Raw genomic sequence first — 27,304 nt, 5'->3', positions numbered from 1 at the left:
TTATTAAATTTCTCTCTGATTCATGGCCCCCACCAGTGTTAATCTTCCCCAAGACTTTTAATCCCTCCACTCCTTAGGTCTTTCCTAGACAATTACTCCTGGAATAGTTATACTCGCCTTGTTTTTCTATCTCAACCAGTTGGTGAATTATAGTATAGAGTTGGTGCAAAATTGAATTATTCCCATTATTGATCAAATTTGTTTCAACTCACTTAAAGTAAAAATGAGCTGGAGAAAAATCAAAACTGGGTCTAGAAAACAAAAGTTCAATTATTAGTGTTCTGCGAATCAATCAAGGACTTTACTTAAGTTAATCTATGAAAAAATAGATTTTACCTAAAATCTACAAACAAAATCTAAAAGGATTGCTTATTCTACTTAAAGGAACAAACTTCTCAAGCACTCTGGAAACCAAATTCAAATACAATGATATTTTCCATTGAAATTATTTCAATAATTTGTTCTAAGAATATTGTTCTTATAATCAAAACAAATCATTTTTTACCTGGTGACAAAATGACTTCACCATGTTAATGTAGGTTGAATTACAATATTGACTTGCAATACAAATTCTTCCAACACTTTTCAAATATATTCTTATCTTTCTAATATTCTTCAGATCAAGTTGAAATGATGAAAAATTAGTCTATTTTTAAAAAACAAGGTATGAATTTCCATTGATTGAAAAACAGTTTGAATAAGCAGTCAGTGTAAAAAAGAAAAACCAAAATTTTGGATAGAACACCATTATGTACTCTCACAGTTCATTCTTTCAATAGAAATATAACCCAGAAATCTTTTGACAATGGTCAGATCCAATTCAACCTAGGTTGCTATAGCTAAACAGAATTTAGTTAACCAGGCCATTTTTGTAACATCATCAACCTGACAATGCCACTTCTACCTTTTAGATTCAGATCTTATTTCTAAAGTGGTGAGAGGAAAATACATATAAATACAAATTCTGTGGTTAGATTTTGACCACTAAATCGTTGTGGTAGACCACAGATCTAGATTAGAATTCTTGCCCATCAGTCCAATACTCTCATTTCTACACAGAAGGATAAAAGAGGTGAAGGTTAAATGACTTGCCAAAGATAGTGATTTGTCACATAGATAGTGAGCATCAAAGGCAGGATGTAAACCCTGGTTCCTTGATGCCACAGCCTACTTTATACCCCCTTCTCCATATCTAGCTCTCTCATAAAGAACAAGGTATCAACCACATAGTTAAAGGTTATAATCATTTACCTCTTAGACTACCATAGGAAAGATAAAAGAAATTTAAAATGCTTTCCATTCCCCCAATAATCTATGAACATCTATAGGAAACAATATCCATAATCATTCTCAAATAAAATGGCTGAGAAAAAAGGGAGAAGCAAAGAAAGAATAATACATTATTAGGAAGATGGAGAAGAAAAAAGAGACACAGAAAGAGTCAATCAGAGGAGGTTTTACCTGCAAAATGTTTAAATGTATAACTTCCCAAATCTAAATCTGATTCTATTTACCTAACACTATTTAAAATGATGGGAATTCTCCCCACCCTTCCCCCAGACCTCAGTGGCACATAAGTTCATTCAAAGAAATAAGATTCTTTTTCAAATTTCCTGCTAAAAATTAAAAGTATTCTAGCTAAAATATATATAATTGTGTGGGTGCCTATGTGTGGTGGTTATGCTATAATCTGTTTTAAAGAGAATTTTGAAATTTCTTCATCTAATCTCCTAATTTTAAAGATGAGAAAACAAGGTCCAATGAGGTAAAATTACTTGACATAGATCATACAAATATTAAACATTTGTTCCATCATACATATATATGTACATATTATATGAAATATATGTTACATATGCAACTATGCAAATATCATGTCTTATTCAATATTTAGGAATATTTTTATGATATAAATAATATATAAGATAATGAAAATACTTTGTGAACCATTCAGAATAGTAGACCCCCATTTCAATAATGAAAATAAGATTCATTTTTTAAAAATAAGTCCAAAAAAGGTCTCACACATTGCTTTTTGTTACTAAATTACAATTACTTATCACCTCCTCTTTGCCTTAAATTTACAAATGTTCCATGATTAAATATCTTTAGGAAAGCTGGGGCTATTCCTTTTCCCACATCTCCAAGAGAAGTCTTTTTTTTCCCTTTAAATATTGTGGGGTTGGGGTGGGGAGGTACTTCCAGGTGGCTCAACAGGTAGAGTGCCATGCCTGGTGACAGAAGATCCTGAGTTTAAATCTGGTCCCAGATACTTTCTAGCCTTGTGACCTTGTACAAGTAACTTAACCCCCATTGCCTAGCCCTTACTCCTCTTGTGTCTTTGAATTGATAACTTAGTATTGATTCTAAGACATAAGGGAAAATTGTTACTTTGGGTTCCCTATTTATATATATATATATATGTGTGTGTGTGTATATATATGTATATATATACATATATATATGCCTAGATGATATACTCAATGCAATAATTCTTCATTACATATTTGTACATAGAAATAATAACTTTATTGTAATTTTTATTAGGAATAAATTATGTATGCATAATTCTTTTAGGCACTCAGTGGCATAAGAATTTTAGAGAAAAAATAGATCCTTCTGGCTTTAGAGTCAAAAGACCTTAGGTCAATTTTCATCTCTGTCACATTTTAGCTCTTTGACTTGGGGCAACTCACTAAATGTTTTCATGTAAGTTTTAGAGAAGGGGTAGGCCTTCTTAGATAGAAGGATCTTCCTCATTTGAAGTTTCTTGTCGCATAAAATCACAGGTCTAGCCCTTGTCTTTGTCACATGATGGATCAGGAGACAGAGTACAATGGTACATTCACTCAAAGTACTGTCATCACAACCTACTATCAATTGAAGAACTATACAGATGTTCCATATGTTCATCTATTTTTCTAAAAATTGATCTTTTTGCAAAAATATATATTGTTAAAAAATCAAATTTCTCCATAGCACAATATTTTTCAAAAAGTCAAATAAAGAAATTTGGGTTTCATTTGTCTGAGATCTCTTGATAAAATCAGTACTGTATTAAAAAAAAAGACTATCAAATCTGGAGTGAGAATACATGGATTCAAATTTTACCTTTGATCCTTGCTAGGTTTTTGGCCATGGGAAAATAACTTATATCTTCTTGGCCTCAGTGTTTTACTCTATAAAATTAAGGCATTTCACTAGATGAACTTGGAGTTGCCTTCCAGCTCTTCAGTAGGAACAAAATCAGTGGTTACCAAATTCAAATAAAAGACCAGAAGGGAACCAAGGCATCTCATATGAAACTCAGAACTTTCTTTTGGCCCACTTGGGCATGTATGGCTACAGATAGCTAGGAACAGAGCTCAAAGATCATCTAGTCCAAATCACTCATTTTATGGATTAAAAAAGAAAAAGTTTAAAACAGAAAACTTAGAGGAATTATCCACAGTCACAAAGACAGGTACTAGCAGAGATGGAATTCATACTCGGGTGTTTTAACTCCAAATTCAGTATACTTTCCACTGCACTATAGTAATATGTGTATGAATGATTGCATGAATAAATGAAGGAATTTGTTATTAATATTGATTGATTCATTTGTTCAACCAAATTCAGTGCTCTTTGCACTGTATCATACTGGTATGTATGTATGTGTGTATATGTGTGCATGTGTGTGTGCTTGTGTTTCTGTTTCTCTGGAGCATTAGAGGGGAGGGTTGGGCAATTAAGTAGTTTTGAATTGTACAAATCTCCTCAAAGACCAGTTCTAGCATCATTCATCAAGCAAAATATGCCATTAGTACTACCATGAGTCCAAAAGTTTTGACACCTTATAAAGAGAATCCAAGAAAGACAATTTCCAATAAAACAAATGACATTGAAAACTTGTGAAATTCAGTATTTCCTTGAATGGACGTGGAGGACAGAAAGTTTGCCCTGAAAATAACCTTCAGATCTTCAGATGGGTAAATTCTGTACTGAAACTGCAGACTTGTGCTGCATAGGCATTTCCAAAGGCCAGTTTTGAAAATCTAGTTCAAATTTTAGCTTCCATTTATCCTGATCAGTGAACAGATTTCTACTACAACTATCAATACATAAATAAATAATATTTCTGAGTAGAGCTTTGTTTGGAAGTAATATCACTTGGTCATTGTAGAACATTTCCTTTTTTCCTTTTTTATGGGATCTCACTGCAGTCATAAAGGCTATTTTAGGATTTAAAAGATTTTTGAGTCATTTATGTGTTAGAAGAAAACAGTTAAAATTCAATCCTTTTATTGGAATGGTATTAAACTGAAATCTTTCTTAGAACTCTTATAGAACTGGTAAATTAAATGGTAGCTCTAAATCACCACACCAATACTGCTTAAGAGTCTTCTCAGTCCTCTACGATTTAAATGATGCTGAAGAAATAAACACTTTATATACAGGATAGTATCTATTTCTAAAACTACTGGCTGTTCTCCAAGGCGCTGAGTGAATTGCCTAGGTCCCCAAAGTCTTGACTAATTCAGGGACATTGGGTTTAATTTATACTGTTGTGTTTTTGCACGAGAACTCCTGTTCTTTGATCCACCCTTAAAACTTCTTCCATCTTTTCTATCATGAAGGCAAGGTATATTATATGAAATTAGTAGCTAAATTATTAGCCAGTCTGTTTTATCAGGAAGAGATCAGAGTACTTCTGGACACTTTGATTTGAGGAAAAGAAATGAGAGTAGAGGGCACAAAATATATGAACATAAACACACATCTATACAAAGCACATACATACATATGTTTATGTGTATATAGGCTGTATATATACATGCATATATAAATGCATTAATATATGTTTGTATGTACACAAGGAAAAAGAGTGAAATGTATTTATAGTTGGAAAAAGGAAGTTGAGGCAACAGGCAAAAATGGAGAAAAGTCTTTCATTTCAGAGCTACAATTATAATTGGATACCCAGGTCTATCTATATCTAGCAACAATCCCAGGGTTGGATTCCAAAAAGATGTTCTTAAAGTTTTATTAATGTTATTTTAGATTTTGCTTCCCCTTCTAACCTCCAATGCTTCTCTTGTTCCATATTTACATAAAATATGACATTCCATGCCCATAATGCTCACCTTCACTACAATTAAAATTTAGAGATTAATTTCCTTTTTTCTTGTTTTAAAAGGCAACTTGGTACAATAGATAGATCCATATTCTTAGAGACAGGAAGACAAATTTTAATGCACTCTCAGATCCTTACTAGATTTATTACACTGAGAAAATTGCATAACTTCTCTCTACCTCAGTTTCTTTGTGTGTAAAATGGGAGCAATCATTGCACAGATCTCCCACAGTAGTTGAGGATCAAATAAGATAAAACTTGTTAAGAACTTAAAGTATAACATAAATGCTTGCTATTATTACTTTATTATTCTTTCTTACATTATTATAGTCATTACGTGTACTGGTTTCCTTGTTTGCCATGCCACATCAGTTCATGTCAGTCTCGTGAATTCTTAATTCTTCTCTGAATTATTCAGATTCATCATTTCTTACAACACAATAACATTACATTAAATTCATATTACTTAATTTGTTTAGCCATACCTCAATCGATGAGCATCTTTCTTCCCCCAGCTTTATAGCCTCAGGAAAAGTGTTGCTATGAATATTTTGATATATGGGAACTTTCTCTTTATCAGGGATCTATTTGAGTTATAGATCAGTGAGATCTCTGGGTCAAAGGACATGGATATTTGAGGGGTTATTTTTTGTATAACTTCAAATAATTTTTTCTGAATGACTGAACTAATTCCCAGATCTTGTCAAGAGTTTATTGATTCTAGTAGCTCCTCCAATATTGACTATTGGGTCAGACACTGTTTTTGCTTTTCTGTTTATCACTTAGCCCAGTGCCTAGTGCATAATAAGAACTGGATAAATAATTATTGACTGATTGATTTTGTTACCTCTGACAACTTATGAATTATGAGTTGCTTTAATATACATTTCTCTTATTATTCATGATTTGTAGCAAAGTTTGATAGTTATTGGAAGTGTATGCTTCTTCTTTACACTTTAAAAATGTTTAAAAGTATATAAAATTTTAATAATAGTTTCCTGACATTTTGAAATCCATGTTCTTGCCTTCTCTCTCCATCCTTCTTGAAATGGCAGGTAGCATGATATAGGCTATAAGTGTGTTCCCTCTCTTCAGAACTTTTTTATTTTTTCATATCCATATATATATATATATATATATATATATGGTGACTTCTTTAGATCTTTTTTTTTTAAACCCTTACCTTTCGTCTTGGAGTCAATGCTGTGTATTGGCTCCAAGGCAGAAGAGTGGTAAGGGCTAGGCAATGGGGGTCAAGTGACTTGCCCAGGGTCACACAGCTAGGAAGTGGCTGAGGCCGGATTTGAACCTAGGACCTCCCATCTCTAGGCCTGGTTCTCAATCCACTGAGTTACCCAGCTGCCCCCTGACTTCTTTAGATCTTAACAAATTTCATTAATTTCTATAAATCTTTGATATAAGATTATGAGATACAAAGATTTTTATCCAAAGGTTAGTTTTCAAATTGGGAATTTTAAAGGAGTACAAGAACATTGATTTAGAGCTGGAAGAGATCTCGGTAGTCATTTGATTCAAATTCATTATTTTCCAGATAAGGAAAGTGAAGGCCAGAGATATTTTAGTTAATGTGTTCAAAGTCACACAAATAATACTTATCATGAGCTTGGCATTTAAAATCAGGAATACATGTTGGAGTTCAAATCTGACCTCAGACACAGTTATGTGACCCTGAGAAAGTCATTTGATATCTGTTTGTCTCAGTTTACTCAGCCATAACATGGTAATAATAATAGCATCAAACTTGCAGGGTTGCTGTGACAATCAAACAAGATAGAATTTGTCAAGTGTTTAGCAAAGTCTCCAAAATAAGCCCTCTTTCCAAAGGTTTTCTCTTATACTTCTCTAAGGAAAAAAGTCAAAAGATGGTCAAAGTAGTGTCTGGGTAGGTATAAAGTTTTACAGATGAATTAGGTGTATATAGGAGGAATAGTTTCCAATCTTTATTCCAAAACAAGTTTCCTTAATTAAAAATATGGAGGAACTGTGATGGGAGGGGGCAAGATGGGGTAGTGCTATTAGAAGCTACCCCTTGAAGGCACCTGAAGGCAAAAGGAATGGGGGAGGGAAGTGAAGATCACTCCTGTTGGATGTCTAGTACATTTAAAAAGATAACTCTGACTTACCTGTCACCTGAGAAACTGTCCTCCTTGGAACTTTGCTGAAGCAGTTATAGGCAAGAGCAGTAATGAATGGTGAGAAAGTCTATAAAATTAGAAGGGCCATTTCAAGTACCGTGAACTCTTCAGGGAATGAGGCAAGATTAACACTAAGTGGAAGAACTACTTACCAGACCCCTGTAGTTCATGGTTGAATGCAGGGTTAGGTAGTTGAGGGGCACTTCAAACAGGACAAAGCAGGAGAGGGAGATATCCCAAGAACCAAGGTTGAGGACCCTGGTTTTATAGAGATGTTTGTGCCTCCTTTATTTGGGGGGCTTAAAATATTCTTTCCTTGAAGTCTTTGATCTCCTGAAAGGCTCAAATATTACTTTCATGTATGATCTAGAGGTAAGTGATGACACAGAGTTTGGGGTGAGAGTATGCCTAGAAAATTCATTGTCCTCTGTCCTTCTTCAGCTGCTTTACTAAGGATGTAAAGGAGGCATCTATCTTTGCCCAATGACAGTCAGGTTTTTGCTCTATTGATTCTTAAGGGAGGTAAAATAGCAATAATCTTGTGGAAAGAACTCTGTACTGGGAATGAGGAAGCTTGGGTTCTTATCTCTGCTCTGACAATCACTTCCATTTCCTGTTATCAATTGTATAAATGAACAGGCTAAATAAGGTGATCTCTTCCTTTCTAGCTCTACTGGTCTGAGATTTGGACTTTACTTGATGTCACTGGAATTCAGTCTCAATTCCACTAAGTCTTGGACATTGCTGAGTCATTTTAGAGCAGTTATGTCAAACTTTTTATAGATGGAGAGCTGGGCCCCACCCCCATTCCACCCCGCAGACCTAGTGTTGTGTCTACCCCCTCCCAGAGATCAAGTGCCTGTCAACCCCCTTTTACTCCCCCACCTTCCCTCCTTATCTCAGACAGAGGAAGAAGAATGCTCTCCCATTGGGTAGCTAAGTAGAAGGGCAGGTGATGAGGGGTCGTGTGGAGAGAGGGAGGAGATTGGCCCTGGCACTCAGCTGCCCTCCAGCTATGTGCCACACTGTGACATATGCACCACTCAAACCTAGCTCCTATGCAATCCCACCACAGGAATCACCTCTATCACAGACTCTATAGGCTGCCATTTGTGAGCCTCCTCCCCACCCCCACACCCCAGACAGGGGAGGGAGGAAGTTCTCTCATTGGGCTACTGGGCAGAGGGGCAGGTTAAGTGAGGAAGGTCCTCAGGTGCATGGAGATGGGGGAGGAGAACAGCTCTACTCTAAGTCTCTCTGTCTTTCAAGTAAGGAACTCTGGAGGGTAACTATAGGTGTGTCCACAAAGAAGCTCTGCATACCATCTTTGGCATCTGTGCCATAGGTTCAGCATCACTATTCTAAACCCTTTCTTCTGAAAAAAGAAAATGTTGGATAAGATAACCTGCAATGTCCCTTCTAGCTTTAACAGAATAATTTGAAAATATTTGGGGGAGGTGGTCGGGAAACTTCAAACTCACCTTCAGCTCTCCCCAAAAACATCTATCTTTTTGTGGTAAGGGTTATCACTCCATATTCCTACTTCTTTTTCCACCTCCTCAGAATTCACATTCTTTGGCAGTCAAGTGTGAAGAAAAATTTGACCTCTGTGGTGATTGTCCCAGATGCATATATTCCTAGTTATGGGTCTGCTTTAAACTAATGCTGTTAGACATATCATTTCCTAAGCAGTCACTACTCCTCTGAAGGTCAATTATAAGTTACTAACCTTGTCAGCCCCTAAGGTACCAAAATGGATTTCCCTTAAATAGTAACATTAAAGTTGCATTAGCAGAAAAGTGAAAATTTTATTTTTACTTTTATTTTCATTAGCACTTCACAACTGTTATTTCTCTGGTTAACATCATATTTACATTCCTTTTAAGGTTTTATCAGGCTCTAGATTTCTCTGTGTAATAGTGCAGAGCCAATAAATGACATGTTTTTGAGTTTTACTGGCTTATGAACTTGTCTATGTTGTGCTGACTTATTTTTATAGGGATATGTTTTTTTTCTATTTTTAGGTAAGTCCAGCAATCACAGAGCATGGTAATACAAGTTTTATGTATTAGTACATTTCACAGTGGATAGCAATGGACTTAGAATAAAAAAAAATAAACTAGAATTCTGATTCAGGTACTTATTATCTCTCTATTTCCCCATTCATGTCACTTCACCTATGGTCCTATGATTCCTCATCTATCATTAGGATAGTAACAGGACCTATCTCAGAGATAAGATTGCTGGAAAAATCAAATGAGACAATAAATGTTCTTTGCAAATCTTAGAAGCACTATATGAATTCTTACTATCAGCATAGTTAATGGGGCAGCTGGTTGGTAAGGTGGATAGAGCAACAGGCTTGAAGTCAGGAAGATCTGAATTCAAATTCAGTCACATAGTCTTTTATTAACTGTGTGACCTTGAACAAGTCACTTAACTTTAGTTTGTCTCAGTTTGGTTATCTATAAAATTCGGATAATTATAATATCTACCTCCCAGGGTTTCTTGAGGATCAAATTAGATAATTACAAAGTGCTTAGCAGTGTCAAATCCTGCCAGGCATGGAAATGTTAGGTATTTTAAATCATTATTACAAAGTTATTACATAGGAAAAGAACTACTTTTCAGATAGAGTATTTTACTTATTATTAATTTATAAAGGATATTAAAATAACTCATTTATTCCAGGAAATATCTCTCAAAGAGATTTTAAATTAAATTTAAAAGTAAATAAATAAAATGAAAATTGTCAATAAATAAGTAAAAAGAGCCTTTTAAGCTTTTTTAGGGGTAAAAAGAAAAACAAAGTAGCAATAAGAACACTGCTTTGGTGGGAGGGATGAAGATAAAAGAAGAAGGGAAAGTAGAATTATTCAGCTTTTATTTTCCTTCTATTTTCTCTAAGAAGAAAATAAAATGATCTTTATACTACGAGGTATAGAACAAAATTGAGTAGCAGGGAATGGAAACCTAAGATAAATGAGATGATAAAATGCAAAACCACTACCACATAGATTAGTTTAGTGTCCAGTCTCCGATAAACCACCTCCCTGAGTACTAAAGGAATTAGTGGTATATGTGATGACATTTGACAAATCAAAGAATAGGAGAAATGTCATAGGAACACAGGATGAGCAAATATCATTGTGATGTTTTTTTAGGAGAGTAGTGGATTATTTAAACTATACAGCTAGACTTCAAGTCCTGGCAAAATTGCAGAACATATTTATTTTGTATTGAAACTGTATCTTCCTTAGGCTGGAAATGCAACAGTCCTGATCCCACTACTTACTGACCAGTGTGGAGGCTATGAGGGGTTTCCTCTCTATCCTCTTTAGGCAGCCTTGTGGTCCTGCCAAGATAAAGGGTTTGCCATATTCATGACGAATTTAGCACAACTCTAATCAGCTTTAGCTTTACTACCCCTTAGAACTCTCAAGCTTAAGAGAAATTGCCAGTCTCAGTAGATCTGCCAGCCCAAGCTTCACAGGCACTTGGATTAAAAACATGTGCCATTACTCTTATGCTAGAATGCTATCAATATATGTTCATATGAATTTTCTAGAAATGCAAATATATGCTCATATTTGTCTTTAGATAAATGAATGTGTTTTAGATATATGTAAGATACACAGATTTCTATGTAGAGACATCTGTTTTATACATCTAGAGGTACAAGAGCTAAGTGGACACAGTGGACAAGAGTGATGAATCTGAAGTCCAGAAGGCTTGACTTCAAATCTTATCTCAGATATCAACTAGCAGACATCTACTACTTTGGGAAAGTCACTTGACTTCTATCTGCTTCAATTTTCCCAAAAGGCACATGAGGATAACAAGAGTATCAACTTCACGGGGACCTGGGAGGATCAGATGAAGTAAGATTCCTGAAGCTCTTTGAAAACTTTAAAGCACTATGCTAATTATTATGGCCATGGTTTTGTTGTACTTATTATTATATATGTTTATATAAGATATTAGGAGTAGTTCACGTCAAGCAGATTCAGTTAAAATATCATTCATTCCTCAAAAATGTAGATCTTGTCTTGAAGAAACATAACTGTAAAGGATAAAAGATCATTGCAACCCATTCACTTTTTGACTAAAGAACATAACAGAGTTCTTTAGTTCTAACCTAACTATTAGTACATAATTTAAAATATTAAAGATAGAACTCAAACTTGGAAGAGGCCTCAAAGTCCATTTGAACCTAACCAACCTTGATCAAGAATGCCCTATACATAAATCAGACCTAATAAATGGCCATCTGCCTTTGATTAGAACACTCTCAATAAAAGGAAACATGGGGGCAGCTACATGGCTCAGTGGATTGAGGAAGTCCTGGGTTCAAATCTAGCATCAGACAAATTCCATCTGTGTGATCTTGGGCAAGTCCTTAAATGCCATTGCCTAGTCCTTACCACTCTTCTGCCCTGTAATCAATGCACAGTATCAGTTCTAAAAGGAAAGGTAATGGTTTAAAAAAACAAACAAAAAAGAAATGTACAAACTGTTCAACAAGGTCATTATGTATCTGGATAGCTCTAAATATTAGAAAGTTTTCTTTTTAATCTTTTCTCCCTTTACATAAAGTCTAGATTGCTACTTCTACAACTTTCCACACAATGCTCCCAATACTTCCATTAGAGACTGAGAAAAATAGAGTCTATCCTCTCCTCCACATTAAATCTCTTCAGAAAGTAAATAAAAGGGACAAATTGATTCTCAGTACATATAAGCTCCTCTGAATCACTGCACTTTCATATGAATTGTAATAACATTATGCTATAATGCCCTTTGTTAATAAAAATATGTACTTCTAATATGAGGGTTTTATATTTTTGTATGAAGTTTCTTTGGTATTAAGCTTACAGATTTTTGGTTTGGTATGAGGGAAGTGAAGTTTACATTTTAAATTTACTCAAGCATTACTATTACTCAATTTAGTAAAAGAAATATTAATATAGAGTACAGAAAAATATTACCCTAAGTAAACATAAATTTATCAACAAAAATGCAAAACTTAATCTTTTCCACCTCAATAAAAAACATGGCCAGCCTGAAATACATTTAAATTGACAAAATTATATAACATTCAATCTTGAAGTGAACTTAGAGATCCTCTAATTCAAACACTCATTTTCCAGATAAGATAACTGAGGCCCAGAGAGATGATGCAATGCACTCAAAGTTACACAGCTCATTAGTGGCATACTCAGGCCTTGGAATTGGATTTTCTGGCTCTCAATCCAATGCCAACTTAACATTATGTGAAAAGAATATAGCATTCTTCTGTTATCCCATTCATTAATGGAAATATGCCTTTAAATGACATTGAAACATTTTCTGAATAGTTTGCCTATTTGTTCAACCACTCTCAAATTGTTCATGTAGTTAGAAGGAAAATAAGCATACTCCCAGAAGTGCATGATTACATTTTCATTTCATCAAATACTATTTTAGCTCTTTTTCTCATTTTGTTTGCTTCTTAGTTTATGTTTTTTTACAACCAGTTCCTCTAAAAAGAAAGCTTGAATAACTTTACTGTAATCAGATGGCCACATTTCCTGTCTATCCACAAAAAGAAATTTAAATAACAAATAACAAAACCTAACAGTTTTCCTCCAAATTTCTCATTTATGTTTCCGGTTTTTAATCTCTCTCTCTCTCTCTCTCTCTCTCTCTCTCTCTCTCTCTCTCTCTCTCTCTCTATATATATATATATATATATATATATATATATATATATATATATATATGTATATGTACATATATATGTCTGTCTTTCCATCTATCCATGTCTATCTATCTATCTATCTATCTATCTATCTATCTATCTATCTATCTATCATCTATCTGTCTTTCTTTCTACAAAGACATACATTATCTACACCAAGAAAGTTATGTGTGTTTGGCAATATATATCCCTATAATGATGGTGATTTGAGGGTCAAAATCATGTGAATCAATTGATAAAAAATAAAGTCTGTATTTTGTGTAATTGTAATTTTATAAGTGTGGTAAATGAATAGCATCCTTCTGAAATATATAAATATAATATAATATATAAAAATCCAAATGTGTGTACACACAAAAACAATTTATGCAAGCATATATAAATACATGTAATACATGTAAAAACCAAGTTTGTGTACACATGTGTTAGCAAAGTTAAAATTCATGTGGCTGTGTACACATGTCAAATGTACATCCATGTATGTATATATGGGTATATTAGTCTCCACATGCATGATATATTCATATGTGTATATATGCATATAGGAAAATCTAGGTGTACTATACATGTGCATCTATGTAAACATATACTCACATGAAAATCCACATGCACAAGTATGTTGTAAACATACATACAAATATGTATGCCAGTGTACATACATACAAACCCAATGTTTATGTACACCACACATATATGAAATCCTACACATGCACACACATGAAAATATTTGTGCATACACACAATGTCCTGTGTACACATTGTGAAACTTCATGTATTTATGCACATGTTTAACATTTTCATCTTTGTAAAATTTATGTAAAATTTACACCTATAGGTACATGTGTATAGCCATATATAGGTTTTTCTTTGGGTTTTCAGTCATCATTTTGCCACAATTTCTTGAGAATTTTTTCCATTAAAACCTCTCCATTCTTTCCCTGAAGTAATAGTTTCCTTAAAGCCTTATGAGACAGATTCATGAGTAGTGTTACTTTCTCTCACTGCCACATCAAGTGTCTTAAATCGATGCTTTTGTTTTGTTTAGAACATTTACCCCCTTCAGTCCCATGAAGAACAGAAATGGCCTCCCTATTTAAGAGTAAGGAAACAAACAACCAATATTTTAAGGAGCTTAAATTTCAAGGCTCTGCTCTTGAGTTGTGATAGATAACTACCTTAAAAATCTTAAACATTTGGTGGTGACAGTCTGATTGTTGATGATGGCAGGTCACCAAGTTAAGAAGCTGGAAGCGGAGTCAGAATAATCTAAAGCAAACCTTAGCAAGTAATGCGTTTTGACTTTTCTTCCACCTCACTCCACAGTCTGCCTCACTTACCCTTTTCACTGACGCTTTCACTTTCTATTTCCACATCTTCACAGCTGGTGTACTCAGGTGTGGAGGCACCTTCCTCCTCAGAACTACTGACAGACATCTGTCTCTTCTTTCCCCCTCTCTTGGATCGATGGGGCTTTGGCGGAGATGGCCGTACTGACTCAGACTGGTCAGAGCTCAAGGAGTCATTCCTTAGCATCGTTTCCATTTTCTCTCTCTTTGCTTTCCGGATAAGAATAGCGGAGCTAGGATCCAGGCGACTCTGCTTTTTGAAAGAATCTTGGTTCTTGGATTCAGGGTGTTCTGTTGGAACAGGGCCATGCCTGGTAGCTGGTGGGCTATGGTTAGTTAATTGTTTAGAAACAGATATTCTTACATCACCAGTTCTTTCTATGGAATATGACCTCTGAGTTTCCAAAAGGGATTTCCGATCCTGAGCTCCAGAGGGTTGAGCCCGTTTTCCTAACTTGTTCTCCAGTACCTCTGATTCTTCCATTTCTGTGTGGGGCAAAGACACATCACTATGTCTCCTTTCATGGCGGGCTTTAGAGACTTTGGCATGCATGCGCATCTGCTGTTCCTCGGGGTGGGGCTTGACAGGATACCTTGCCAGATTAGGGTCACTTCGGTATCGAGTCTGATAGTCTTCTTCTTTTCTTTGTTTCTCATCCTCCACTCCTTTGCCCTCCTCGCGCTTTTCTGGCAAATCTTGTGACCGGACCTTCTCCAGCCTTCTGCCTTCCCGCCTTTCTTTCCGGTCCCTCTCCTCCACAAGTCCCTCCCCTTGTTGGAGAGAGGATTTTGGCACACGTTTACGCTCACTTTTCAGCCCCGCTTTGCCATTCTGCTCACCAGTCACTGAAGTCTTCTTCCTAACAGACATATTAAAAATAATATTAGAAAAATAAAAACAAACACTTAAATAAAAAAAAAAAACAACAGACCAGACAAACATTTCTCCGGTAGACTGTGAAATAAATGCATTCACATCATGATGAACATTAAGGTATGATTCAATAAATGAATATGACACCTGGTTTTAGAAGTGGATGATACAAAGCCATGGTTGAAGCTTTGTAACAAGTTTTTATTTTCCACATATGGATCAATTGAATCAGTGTGTTTCTTAGAACCATGTGTTATGGTTTTTACCACTAGAAATGCTTTCAAAATTGTCTACATGGAGAGACTCTAAAGAGTAATGTTGTTGAATGAATCTGTGGTCCTTTGCTGCTTTCCAATTATTTGAGCCTTCTCCACTAAGGTTAGTTGGCTGTTTCTTTATCTCTTCTCTCTCTCTTTAGAATGTAAGCCCTAGAGGAAAAAGCTGATTTTTGTGTTTATGCATTTCTTGGTGTACATAGAGCTTAACAAAGCACTTGGTATATAAGAAGCTCTGGTTTGTTGATTGACTGAACATTTCCTAAATAAGTTTAATGAATATCAAGAAACATTTTGCTAATAACTCTGAATTCTATAGGAGGCAACAACAATCATTTTGATAAGAAAGGAAAGCTATATAATATAATAAAAAAAACATGGTTTGGGTGTCAAGAAATTGGGGTTCTGACTGTGGTGCTGACACTAGCTGTCTGTGTGCCATCTGGCAAATCACTTAATGTCTGGGAATATCGCTTACCTCATCAGTGAAGCAAAGGGATTGGGCAAGGTGATAACTGAGGAGCCTTCCATCTTAAATGTCAGTGGCCTATGAAAAAAATCAGCTACGTGGCACAGTGGACAGGAATCTGGAAAATTCCTCTTTCTAAGTTCATCTCTAGCCTTAGACACTTATTAGTTGTGTGACCCTTGTCACTTAACTTTGTTTCCCTCAGTTTCCAGATAAGCTGGAGAAGGAATGGCAAACCAATCTTTCTTTTTATCTTTGCCAAGAAAACCCCAAATGCAGTCATGGAGACTTGAAAATCATTGAAAATCATTGAAGCAGGAGATATTATCAACTACTTCATTAAAAGCATGAATATCTCTTTTTTGCTATGAATGTCAATATGATAACATTGACTGTGTATGAGTTACCCAGAAAAATCTAAAAAAAGAATATTTTAATAAAAACAGATACACATTAGGAATCTATTTTAACACTATGTTAGGAAATTTAATGGAATGAATAAAGAAGTGGACTTCTGAAGATTTGAGTTCAAATTTCCCCTCAAATGCTAAATTTGTGATGAAATGGGTATACTAATAGCAAATATCTCAGAGAATTGTTAAAAGGTTAAAATAAGATAATGTGTATGAAGAAATTTGTAAATAGAACATTATATAAAATCATTTATTTTTATTTGGAATTAGCTTTTGAATATGTGGGCACCTCCTATATCAAGAATTTTCTTCTACCAGTGCAGGTCTGCACTTTCTATATAATATCAGATCTTAGAGAGTTGTTTAAGGTACTGAGAAGTTAGGAGATTTGCTCAAGGGCAGAGAACCAATATGTTTCACAGACAGGATAAAAAGCAAAACTCTTCTTAATTCTAAAGCCAGCCCTCTATAGATTCCTCCACACATTATTATTAGTAAAACATTATTATAGCAATAAGATAATATGAAAACAATAGTGTAACTCACCATACTTTGAGAAGGAAAAGAGAAAAGAGTAGGTAGGAGAAAGAACAAACAACGCTCCCTATTAGTTGACTCAACCAAGTTTCTGGAGTTGTTTATTCTCTCCCCCCACCCCAACCTCAGAATATTTCAGTCTTAACTTCCTTTTAACTATTATTTGGTCTAGCTGCAGATTCCTGAGGTGAACCTATTAATATGTATTCCCAATTCATGTTTTCTGGATAATTTATAGATTGTCAATACTATCTTATTGACATAGATGATATTATACTATACCATAAGAGAGATGATTATAGTTCAACCATTTTGGAAAGCAAATTAGAATTATGTGCAAAGGGCTACAAAATTTTGCCCCAATAATACCACTACTAGATCTATTTTCCAAAGAGATAAAAATAAAAACTAAAAGGTAAAGGACTTATATGTACAATAATATTTATAAAATCTTTTTGTGTTGGAAAAGAATTGAAAATTGAGGGAATGCCCAATTGGTGAGTGGATGAACACATAGTGGTATGCAATTGTGATGGGATATTGCTGTGCTATAAGATATGACAAGTAGGGTGTGCTCAGAAAAATCTGGAAATATTTACATGAACCAATGCAAAATAAAATGAACAGAAAATGGAGAACGACATATATAGTGACAGCAATATTGTATCATGATAAACTGTGAATGATTTAGCTATTCTCAGCAATACAATGATCCAAGACAGTTCCAAAGGACTTATGATGAATATTCTGTTCACCACCAGAGAAACAACTGGTGTAGTCTGAGTACAGCTCAAAGGACACTTTTCAAAACTTCCTTTATTTTTCTTGATTGCTTGTTAATTTTTGGTTTGCCTGTTATTTTTCATAATATAGACAAATATGGAAATATGTTTTGTATGACTTAACATGTATAACATATATTAAATTGCTTATTATCTTAGAGAGAGGAAAAGAGAAGGACAAGGAAAAGGATTTTGTAATGCAAAAAATTTAAATTAATGTTCAAAGTCATTTTTACATGTAATGGGGAAAATAAAATATTAAATTAGCAAGAGAGATGTTTAGACATTAAATGTAGTAACTAGTGATATTCTCATGTTCTTATCATAGAGCACTGAACTTTCAGATGAAAGATCTGTTTAGAGATCATTTTGTCCAATATTTTTGCTTAAACATAAGATTATTAGCATACACAGATTGTCAATTTCATTTGTCATTTGTCCTTAGCCTCAGTCCAATGTTCTTTGCATTATATCTACCAACTATGCTACAAGATCTGCAGAAGAAGGAAAATAGCTGTCACAAGTTATCAGGGTAGTAATAATAATATCTAACATTTACAAAGTGCTTTAAGTTTTTCAGCATTTTGCATATTTTACCTCATTTAATTTTCTTAAAAGAAAAATAACCTTATGCCTTATCTTAGAATCAATACTTAGTATTGGTTCTCATGTAGAATAACAGTAAGGGCTAAGCAACAGGGTTAAGTAACTTGCCCAGGTTCACACAGATAGGAAATGTCTGAAGTCAAATTTGAACCTGGAACCAGCCATATCCAGGCCTGGCTCTCTATTCACTATGCCAACCCATTTAGTTTTCACAGTGTCCTTGTGAAAAATAGGTGCTATAATGAACCTCCTTTTACAAACTGAGATTATGAGTCATCATAAGTTAATTTACCTGGGGTCACATATCTACTGAGTGTCTGAGATAGAATTCAAACTTAGGTTCTCCTGACTCCATGTACAAAGCTTTTTCCACTGTGCCATTTATCTAGGAATAATGAGTATAAAGAACTTTGCAACATTAAAATTCTTCAGATTTGGTTAGGAGGTGGCCATATGAAATATTCTGCTTAGTGCTATAAATATGAAATGTAAATATTTATAATCATGTATATCATAAGGATAAACATAATGGAAAGAACATTGGCTTTAGAGTCAGAGGATCTGGATTCAAATTCCACTCCTGATTTCACTTAAGTGACTTGGGGTAAATTGCTTAATTTGAATCTTCTGAGTTCCTTCTCACCCAATTGTACAGCATTAAGATTATTCATGCTTTCCCCTCTAAAATCAGTTTGATGACTGCATTAGTATTTCTAACCATCATTACCCTTCATAAGTCAGGTCCCGAGAATAGCAAAGCTTTCTACCTATACCATTCCATTCATCTATAGGGAGAGAGATAGAGCAAGTCTGCTGGATTATTACCTTTCTCGAGGGGGTTCACTTCTGGATCTGGATGAAATCTGTTTCTGTTCCAGACCCATGGTTTTCTGGGACAATTCTGTTCCTTTGCTTCTCTCTGGTGGGACCCCTGAAGGTGTGATTTCCTGGGAGGCTGCTGCTGTGCTTAAGGGAGTCTGAGACCTCGATCTTTCCTGTAGCCTGGCTTTTTTTTCTCTAGGCACCTCAGAGCCTGCACCCGTAGCTGTGTCACTGAGTGTCCCGTCTTGACTTGGTGGCTGAGGACCACTCCCAAAAAACCAAGCTCCAGACTTGGTTAAGATTTCTTGTTGCTTTCGACATAAATTGCATACCCACATAACCTGTTTGAAGAAGAAGAAAGAACAAGAGATAGTTCACTCTGAGGCATGCATTACCTGCTGAGGTAAGAACTTGCATTTAAGTAATATGCTTAATCATCTGAGATTTATGGTTTCACTGGTGCATAGAGCTCTTAAAAGTAAACTCCTTTAACTAAAGGATCTTCTACTTATATTTTTAGAATATGTTCTTGTAAGTGGGTATCATTTCTTTATAGAGTAAATCACTTAACCCTCTTTGCCTCAGTTTCCTCATTTGTAAAATGAACTAGAGAAGGAAATGGCAAACCATGCCAGTATCTCTGCCAAGAAAACTCCAAATAAGATCATGAAGAGTCAGACACAACTAAAACAATTGAACAACAAATTGTTTCATTTATTGTATTTGCACCTCTAATACCTAGCACAAGCCTACTGCCTGGTACATAATAAGTACTTAATAAATACTTGTTGATTAAGTGATTTGAAAGCTGCCTTCAGCATTGAGTAATTAAAACAACTTTCCTACTGTCACTTAGCCAATAATATTAAGGGAGAGCTTGAACCTAGGATGCCCTAAATCTGAGGTCAGCTCCCACTATATTACTTTTCATTTAAAACAAAAAAGATTTATTAGGGAATAGTAGATAGGTGACACACTTCCTGAACAATATGATTTAATTTTAAGAGAATTTAGAAGGGTTGGCAATCAAAGAAACCCATCTGCATTTCTTGAGAATGTGTGTCTTTCCCAAGTGGGACTTGTACTAGCTAGAATCCAGCATCCTGCCATGTCTTCTGGGTAAGTGTTCAGCCCTCAGATTCCTCAGACATAAAGAGGATTGTCCTAAATCATTTTTTTATTTTCCTCTCTAAGGATATTGGAATTTTTTCTTTGTTCCTTTCTATGCTCATAGACTATTTTCTATGAGTCTTTGGTTTCTTATGAATGTGTATATAAGGAAAACTGGGGTGATCCAACAGCTTCAGACTATAACCACTGGGAATAGATCTGATAGATCGTGCTCAGAGGCAAATAGTAGATGACACAATAGAATATGTACTGGAACTGGATTCATAAATACTCAAGTTCAAATTTAAGTCAGAAAGGCAAGCGCTCAGAAAAAAGGGTTAAGTGACTTGCCCAAGGCCAAACAATTTGGAAGTGTCTGAGATCAAATTTGAATCCAAGTCTTCCTGACTCCACACCTAGTGCTCCATTCATTTTGTCACCTAGTTGGCCCGAAGACTGAGTTTTAAGTTCTGCCTCTGGAATATACTGGTAATGTGATCCTGAACAGGGCTGTTAATGTCTCAATGTTCTAGGAAGTTCTCTAAGATCATAAATTGCAGAGAGAGTTTTGAGCTAAATTGATAGATGGAGTTTCCTTATGCTAAAGAAATAACAGGTTCAAGGTGTGTCTCAAAGAAATTTAGACACATAAAAAAACATCAGAGCACAAGCCAAAAAAGCAACCTGCACTTTCCCCTTTAACTTTCCATTTGTCTGTTTTTTCCTATGATTGACCACAAGAAATGTTTTATGGTATATAAGGTAATTTTCCATGTAAATACCTAACAAAGTAATAAAGGGGGGCTAGATTTACTCACATCCATCTATCTAAATACAATGATTTCTTTAGAATATTTAATTTAACTTAGAAACTTACTGATAAACTAGAATATTTTCACTAGCTTTCAGTAATCCTATAGCTTTCTTCTCTCCCTTCTCTGAATATGGGGTAGGGATAATGATGGCTATATATTTCTCTGGGTACAGATGAGAGGCAGTTTACCTTTCTGCTTCATCATCTTGGCCTTTGAAGTATTCAGCAAAGACTATGGCTGGCTTATGTGGGCATGCCAGGTGCATCTAGAGGACCCCACACATTGCCAGGACATACCTTCTCCATTAAACATTGCTGTCTATGAGCAAATGCAGAATTAGTGTTCTCAGGCCCTAGTAAATCCCCTTCTCTCAAATTCAGCTTTATCGCCTTTGGAAGCTGTACTGGCTTTAATAGAATAATAATAGCTCACTTTTGTAGAGAGTTTTAATGTTTGCAAAACACTTTATATACAGTATTTCATTTGAGACTCATAAGGATCCTGTGAGGTAGGCACAACTATTAGCCCCACTTTATAGATGATACAATTGAGGTTCAGAGATATAAAGTGTTTTTGCCATAGTCATACACCGAAGTGCCTAAGGCAAGATGCAAATCCAGGTCTTTTCTATTAGAAAAAGAATTATAATGACTGAAAATAATTCTATGACATTATACCATAGAATTATGTTCAGGCATTATAATCCTTTTTCTAATATTTTATGGATTGATAAATCCCTCCTTTAAAATTATCATCATCCAGTATGTATGAGAGAAAGCAGTTAGTTGATATAGTGGACAAAGTGCTAGGTCTGGAATCAGTAAAATAAAATTCATCTTCCTCTGTTCAAATCTAGCCTCATACTCTTGCAAAGTGTGTTACCCCAGGCAAGTCACTTAACTCTATTTGCCTCAGTTTCATAATCAGTACCTTGAGCTAGGGAAGGAAATGACAAGCTACTCCAGTACCTGTGCCAAGAAAACAACAAATGTGGTCATCTAAGTCAGACCAGCTGAAACTACTGAAAGATGAGTAAGAACAAGAAGTTAAAGAATGGCAATCAAGTTTTTATCAAATGTGGTCCAAACCGAAAGGCAGAGTTAAGGGGGCAGCTGGGTGGCTCAGTGGATTGAGAGCCAGGCCTAGAGATGGGAGGTCCTGGGTTCAAATTTGGCCTCAGACACTTCCTAGCTGTGTGACCCTGGGCAAGTCACTTGACCCCCATTGCCTAGCCCTTACCACTCTTCTGCCTTGGAGCCAATACACAGTATTGACTCCAAGACGAAAGGTAAGGGTTTAAAAAAAAATTTAAAAAAAAGAAAGGCAGAGTTAACAGCATTCATGATCTTCTAATAAACCAATTCATTATATTAGCCTAAGAAACCTAGAGGGCAACATGTATGATGTTTACATTTATAATGATTTATGATACATATGCATATATGTGTATACAGATATATATATATATATATGTATATATGTCTGTACTCATGAACATGCAGGATTAAAAAAAAAAGTTGCCCCACTGGCTCAAAACCTGAAGTTCAAATTTCTCAGATTTGTTCTCAGGAAATAAAATCCAAAAAGGAAAATAAAAATTGGATGTCAAAGTCAATATATTAACAGATGAAGAAAATAATAGTAATATTAAATCAGAAAGAATAGATGCAATAAAAGAAGAGGAATTCTAAAGGCATGAAAAAAGAAATAAACATGTTATTTAAACCTCTCCAAGAGTATAGAAAAAAAGCACACATAAAATGGTGGGATAAGAAGACATATCAGGTCTGTATCTGATAGGAAAATATAGGAGGATATACTCTTAATTTAAATATATATACATATATGTATCTATATCTATCTATCTATCTATATTTGGAGGTCTAGAAGAATTATGATGCAGATTTTTTATTTTTCCCATGAGACAGGAAACAAGTAGGTGGCTATTACCTATAATTAGGAAAACTCATTTTCATGAGTTCAAATCTGGCCTTAAAAATTCACTTAGCTCTGTGATACTAGGCAAGTCACTTAACCGTGTTGCTTTTGTTTCCTCATGTGTAAAATAAACTGGGAAAGGAAATGGTTACTATCTCTTCCAAGAAAACACAAACTAAGGTTATGGGGAGTCAAGTATGACTGAAATGACTGAACAACAACAAGATAACATCAAGAAAACTGAAGTTCTAAAGGAATGAAGCCAGGCTGTTTAGAATAAGAATATTTTAAAAGCGTTATATCTCTCTCTCTCAGCTTCTCCTCCTAAAATCTAGGAAGGGATTGGAGAGGATCTAATTCAAGAACTATATATCACTTACATACATACAGTAAACCATAATAAATATTAGAGTATTCTCATTTACTGAGATGCCTGAAAAGATGAGCTATTCATCCCATAAAACCTATATCATAATTTAGGATTTATGGAGTATAGCTGCTTCCGTTTAGATTGCTGACCAAATAAGGGAAAGATGGCTATTTCCCAACTATGCTACATATCATCAGCTCTTCTTAATGAATTAAGGTCATTCAAAAGTCTCTGCAGATTAATGTAGAGACATTGAGTTGTCCATTAAGAGCAGAAATATCATAAATCCAGAATACTGAATAGAAAAAGGGAAAATCTCATCAGTTCAGAAGTCCTGAGTGTAGATGGGGCAGGTACAAGCTATACATTTAACATGCATGATTTCTTGAGACCTCATTTTCTCTGGCTATCAAAACAGTGGTAAGGGTGGCAGGATTTTGGTAGTTAGAGGGAATGTGAGGGTGTGATTTTGTACCTTTTGCATAAGTTCTATAACCAATAGACTTGGTTCTGTTTCACAATCTGATATACCAACAATAAAAATATTCTTTAACTCATTGCCTTCATTGGTTCTTTCTGAAAGGCAACATTTAAGAACAAGTATACTGAGGACATATTTCTTTTTCTAGGAATTTAGAGGGATTTTTTTTACAAATTTATTGCATATATTTTAATACCATAGTTATAAAATAGAAATTTATTTTTCATATGAGAGGAAAACCAGAAAATAAAAACCTAAGGGATACTGATAAGGGAGTGGGAATAAGTAGAGATTTTAAAATATATTTCTCTCTATTTCATGACTGATTATATTATTAACATGGTTTCAATGATTATTCTCTTCTTAATGATTAATTAATTTCTCTCCTATTAGACATTCATGATAATTTTGTAAATTATAAACAGGATATGACTATGTCAATAATTTTAATATCTACAAAGCTTTTACTGGTATATACTACATATTGATTATTTAATTCTGTTTCCAACACAACCTTTCCTTTCCTCTGATGCCAGAAGAAATAAAGTAAATTGAATTTTAATAATCTTAAAATAACTATTAACCAAATTAAGTTTCAAATGCACCTTCATTAGAGTAAGATCATTAATTTCTCACACAAAACTTAATATATATATATATCATATGTGTCCAATCATCTCATGTCTTATATTATCACCACTAGAAATACATTTGAAAATTACTAAGAAGTCTAGTCATCACTTTCTGCTTAAATAAAATATAACAACCATTTAAAAATATATAAAAACCTTAATTTGGTGAAAATCTGAGACCTATTTTTACTCAAAGTTTTCATTCAGTTATAGAAATCCCATTAAGAAAGATAAAGCCCACCATCAAAAACACAAGAAATTACTCACTTAGACTATAAAATAAAAAGTATATAAGATTCCAAATACATTTTGCTACACTTTTTCAAACACCACCCACATGGAAGGAGTCAAGCACAATACTCACAGAGAAGCTACTTTAGCACGTCTATTTAGGATTCTCTTTATCGTTTTTACCTATTATTGGCTAGAGTTTGCCTTGAGCCATAGTCAGTCCAAAGGGATTACTTGACAAAGGCCTTTCTTGCAGAGGTGAAAAGCAGTTGAGGTGACAACTATTTCAACAAGAAGACTGTTGACCGAAAAACATTTTGGGAGAAGTATGTGAAGCAAGCAGTCTAACAGACTGCAGGAATTACATCCTGATTGAATATCCTGGGATGTGTTCCAAACTAATCTAAACTAAAGCAGGTCTGCGTAATAACTTATCTTAACAATCCACAGATGTTAGGCAGCCCAGCACACACACTGATGAAAGATTACAGAAAGTGAATATGGCTTCTGCAGTCCTAAAGCCATTCAATAGGAAAATAAAAAATGATTGAAGTTTTTCTTCTATCCTTTGGTTCTGGTTGTTTGTTTGTTTTTGTTTTGTTTTTCTCAAAGAGAATTTGGAGTGACAGTCCCTGATTCAAATCCTGCCTCTTACATGTGTGTCCTGTAATAACTTGAGAATCCCAACGGTGCTAGACTAAGATGTCCTTTCTTCTTCAGATTCTAGATCTATAATCTGTTGATATCACCAGAAGATAAATCATTCAAGAAACCTATAGGAAATTTTAAGAGGGAATTAACATGGCAATGATCATATATTGTCATTGGCACAAAGAGCCCTAAGAAGAAAATAGCACGTGCTTGATGGAGAGGGGCTATACATGTGCCAAAAAAGAAGAAAATCTGTAACAGAGTACAAAACTTTGAAGAAGTCCTTTCTTTACTTGGCATATGTAGACAATCCCATTCACATATTTTTGATATTGAATGCATAATGTAAAGGACACTGGGTAGTGAATCAGAAAGACTAGTTTCTCCTCCAAACTCTGACCCTACAGAGTTGTGTGGCCTTGGAAAGATCACTTCATTTCTCTAATGGCCCATTATATTATATGTAAGATAAATAAGACTTGGGTTTAAAGAACTCTAAGGTTCGCTATGGGGCAACTGGTGGTTCAGAAAATAGAGCAACAGACATGGAGTTAGGAAGAACTGAATTCAAATCTGGTGTCAGACACTTACAAGCTATGTAATCCTAGGTAAGTCATTTAACCCAGTTTGCCTCAGTTTCCTAATATGTAAAATAAGTTGAAGAATGAATTGGCAAACCACTCTGGTATCTTCACCGAAAAAAAAAAAAAACAAAAACAAATGGGGTCACAAAGAGTAGAATACAACTAAAATAACTGAACAACAACATTCCCTACAGCACTATAATTCTTATTCTCTGCATCTACTCATACATTTCCAGTTACCATTTTATAAGAATGAGAAATAGAATTCTTGTATTAACATAAAACAAAAGTCCAACTTGAAAGTACCCATATAAGGTATTGGGCACCATAACATTCATTCCACTCAGCGACTAGAAGCCATGCTGTAGTGGTTAGAATGCTGGTCTTGGATTCAGGAAGAGTTATTAGATGGGTCATCATAATCAAGTCATTAGATCTATGGCATTCACTTTCCTCATCTTCAAAATGAAAGAATCAGATTTTTCCAAGTCTAAATGTATGACCTTTTTTGAGCCTGGATCTTTTAATTCATAAGATGAGGAAGCAGAATGCTGGATTTGAATTCATAGGTACTGGCATCAAATCTTGGCCCCACCACTCCTTATCTGTGTGATTTTAGGGAAATTATTAAATTTTTTTGGATGTGAGAGGATCATCTATGAGTTAGATTACTTGGCTTCTAAGGTATATTTTAGTTTACCTATAATCCTATGGGTAAGTATCTCACAGAGATGTTATATGATTAAAATGAGATTAATGGGCAAAGAAGAGCTTTGCAAAAATTAAAGCACTATCTCTATGAATATATTATTACATGTGAAAGGCAGAGCAGGACTTGATGAAATGAAAATTGGGGTTCAAATACTGCCTCAGATCCTTACTGGAAGGTGAAATATAATTCTGGTTAAATATCTGTGCTTCGTTTTCTTCATGTATAAAATGAGAGGCTCTGACTTGATGGTCTCTAAAAATCTCTTCTAGCTCTACATCTTTGATCCTATGTCTTGGCATTAAATAAATATGAAGGGTGTTTTATGAATTAAGTTTTGTAGACAGTAGTATTTACCTGCAAATCTATAAATATAGAGATGCATCTTCCTTGGAATAGCATCAGAGGTCATAGGAATATAGATTTTGAGCTGGACTTAGTGCTTTTCTAGCCTGATTCTCTCATTTTGTAAACAAGAAAAAGAAGGAAAGAAAAAAAATTTAGTGCCTACAGTATGCCAAGAATTCTAAAAATATTAACTATTTGGTTCTGACAACAACTTTAAAGATAATTGCTATTATTATCCCTATTTTATAGATCAGGACACAAGCAAACAGAGGTTAAGTGACTTGCTTATGGTCGCCTTGCTA

The 27,304-nt window shown here is 34.7% G+C and overlaps 1 protein-coding gene across 30 annotated transcripts in view; it reads right to left on the bottom strand.

Annotated features, from left to right (window-relative positions):
* Positions 1-27,304, bottom strand: part of RIMS1 (regulating synaptic membrane exocytosis 1) — a 739,353-nt gene that overhangs the window by 286,144 nt on the left and 425,905 nt on the right. For all 30 annotated transcript variants that reach the window (XM_056818463.1, XM_056818483.1, XM_056818457.1 and 27 more), the window contains 2 exons: positions 19,137-19,474; positions 14,347-15,215 (listed from right to left, as the gene is read on the bottom strand). In XM_056818463.1, coding sequence (XP_056674441.1) covers positions 14,347-15,215; positions 19,137-19,474 — 1,207 coding nt within the window. The remainder of the gene's footprint in view (positions 1-14,346; positions 15,216-19,136; positions 19,475-27,304) is intronic.

Source organism: Monodelphis domestica, chromosome 2 (assembly GCF_027887165.1).
Source record: "Monodelphis domestica isolate mMonDom1 chromosome 2, mMonDom1.pri, whole genome shotgun sequence".
In the NCBI taxonomy this organism is placed as follows: domain Eukaryota; kingdom Metazoa; phylum Chordata; class Mammalia; order Didelphimorphia; family Didelphidae; genus Monodelphis; species Monodelphis domestica.
This window is presented reverse-complemented; position numbering and strand designations above follow the sequence as displayed.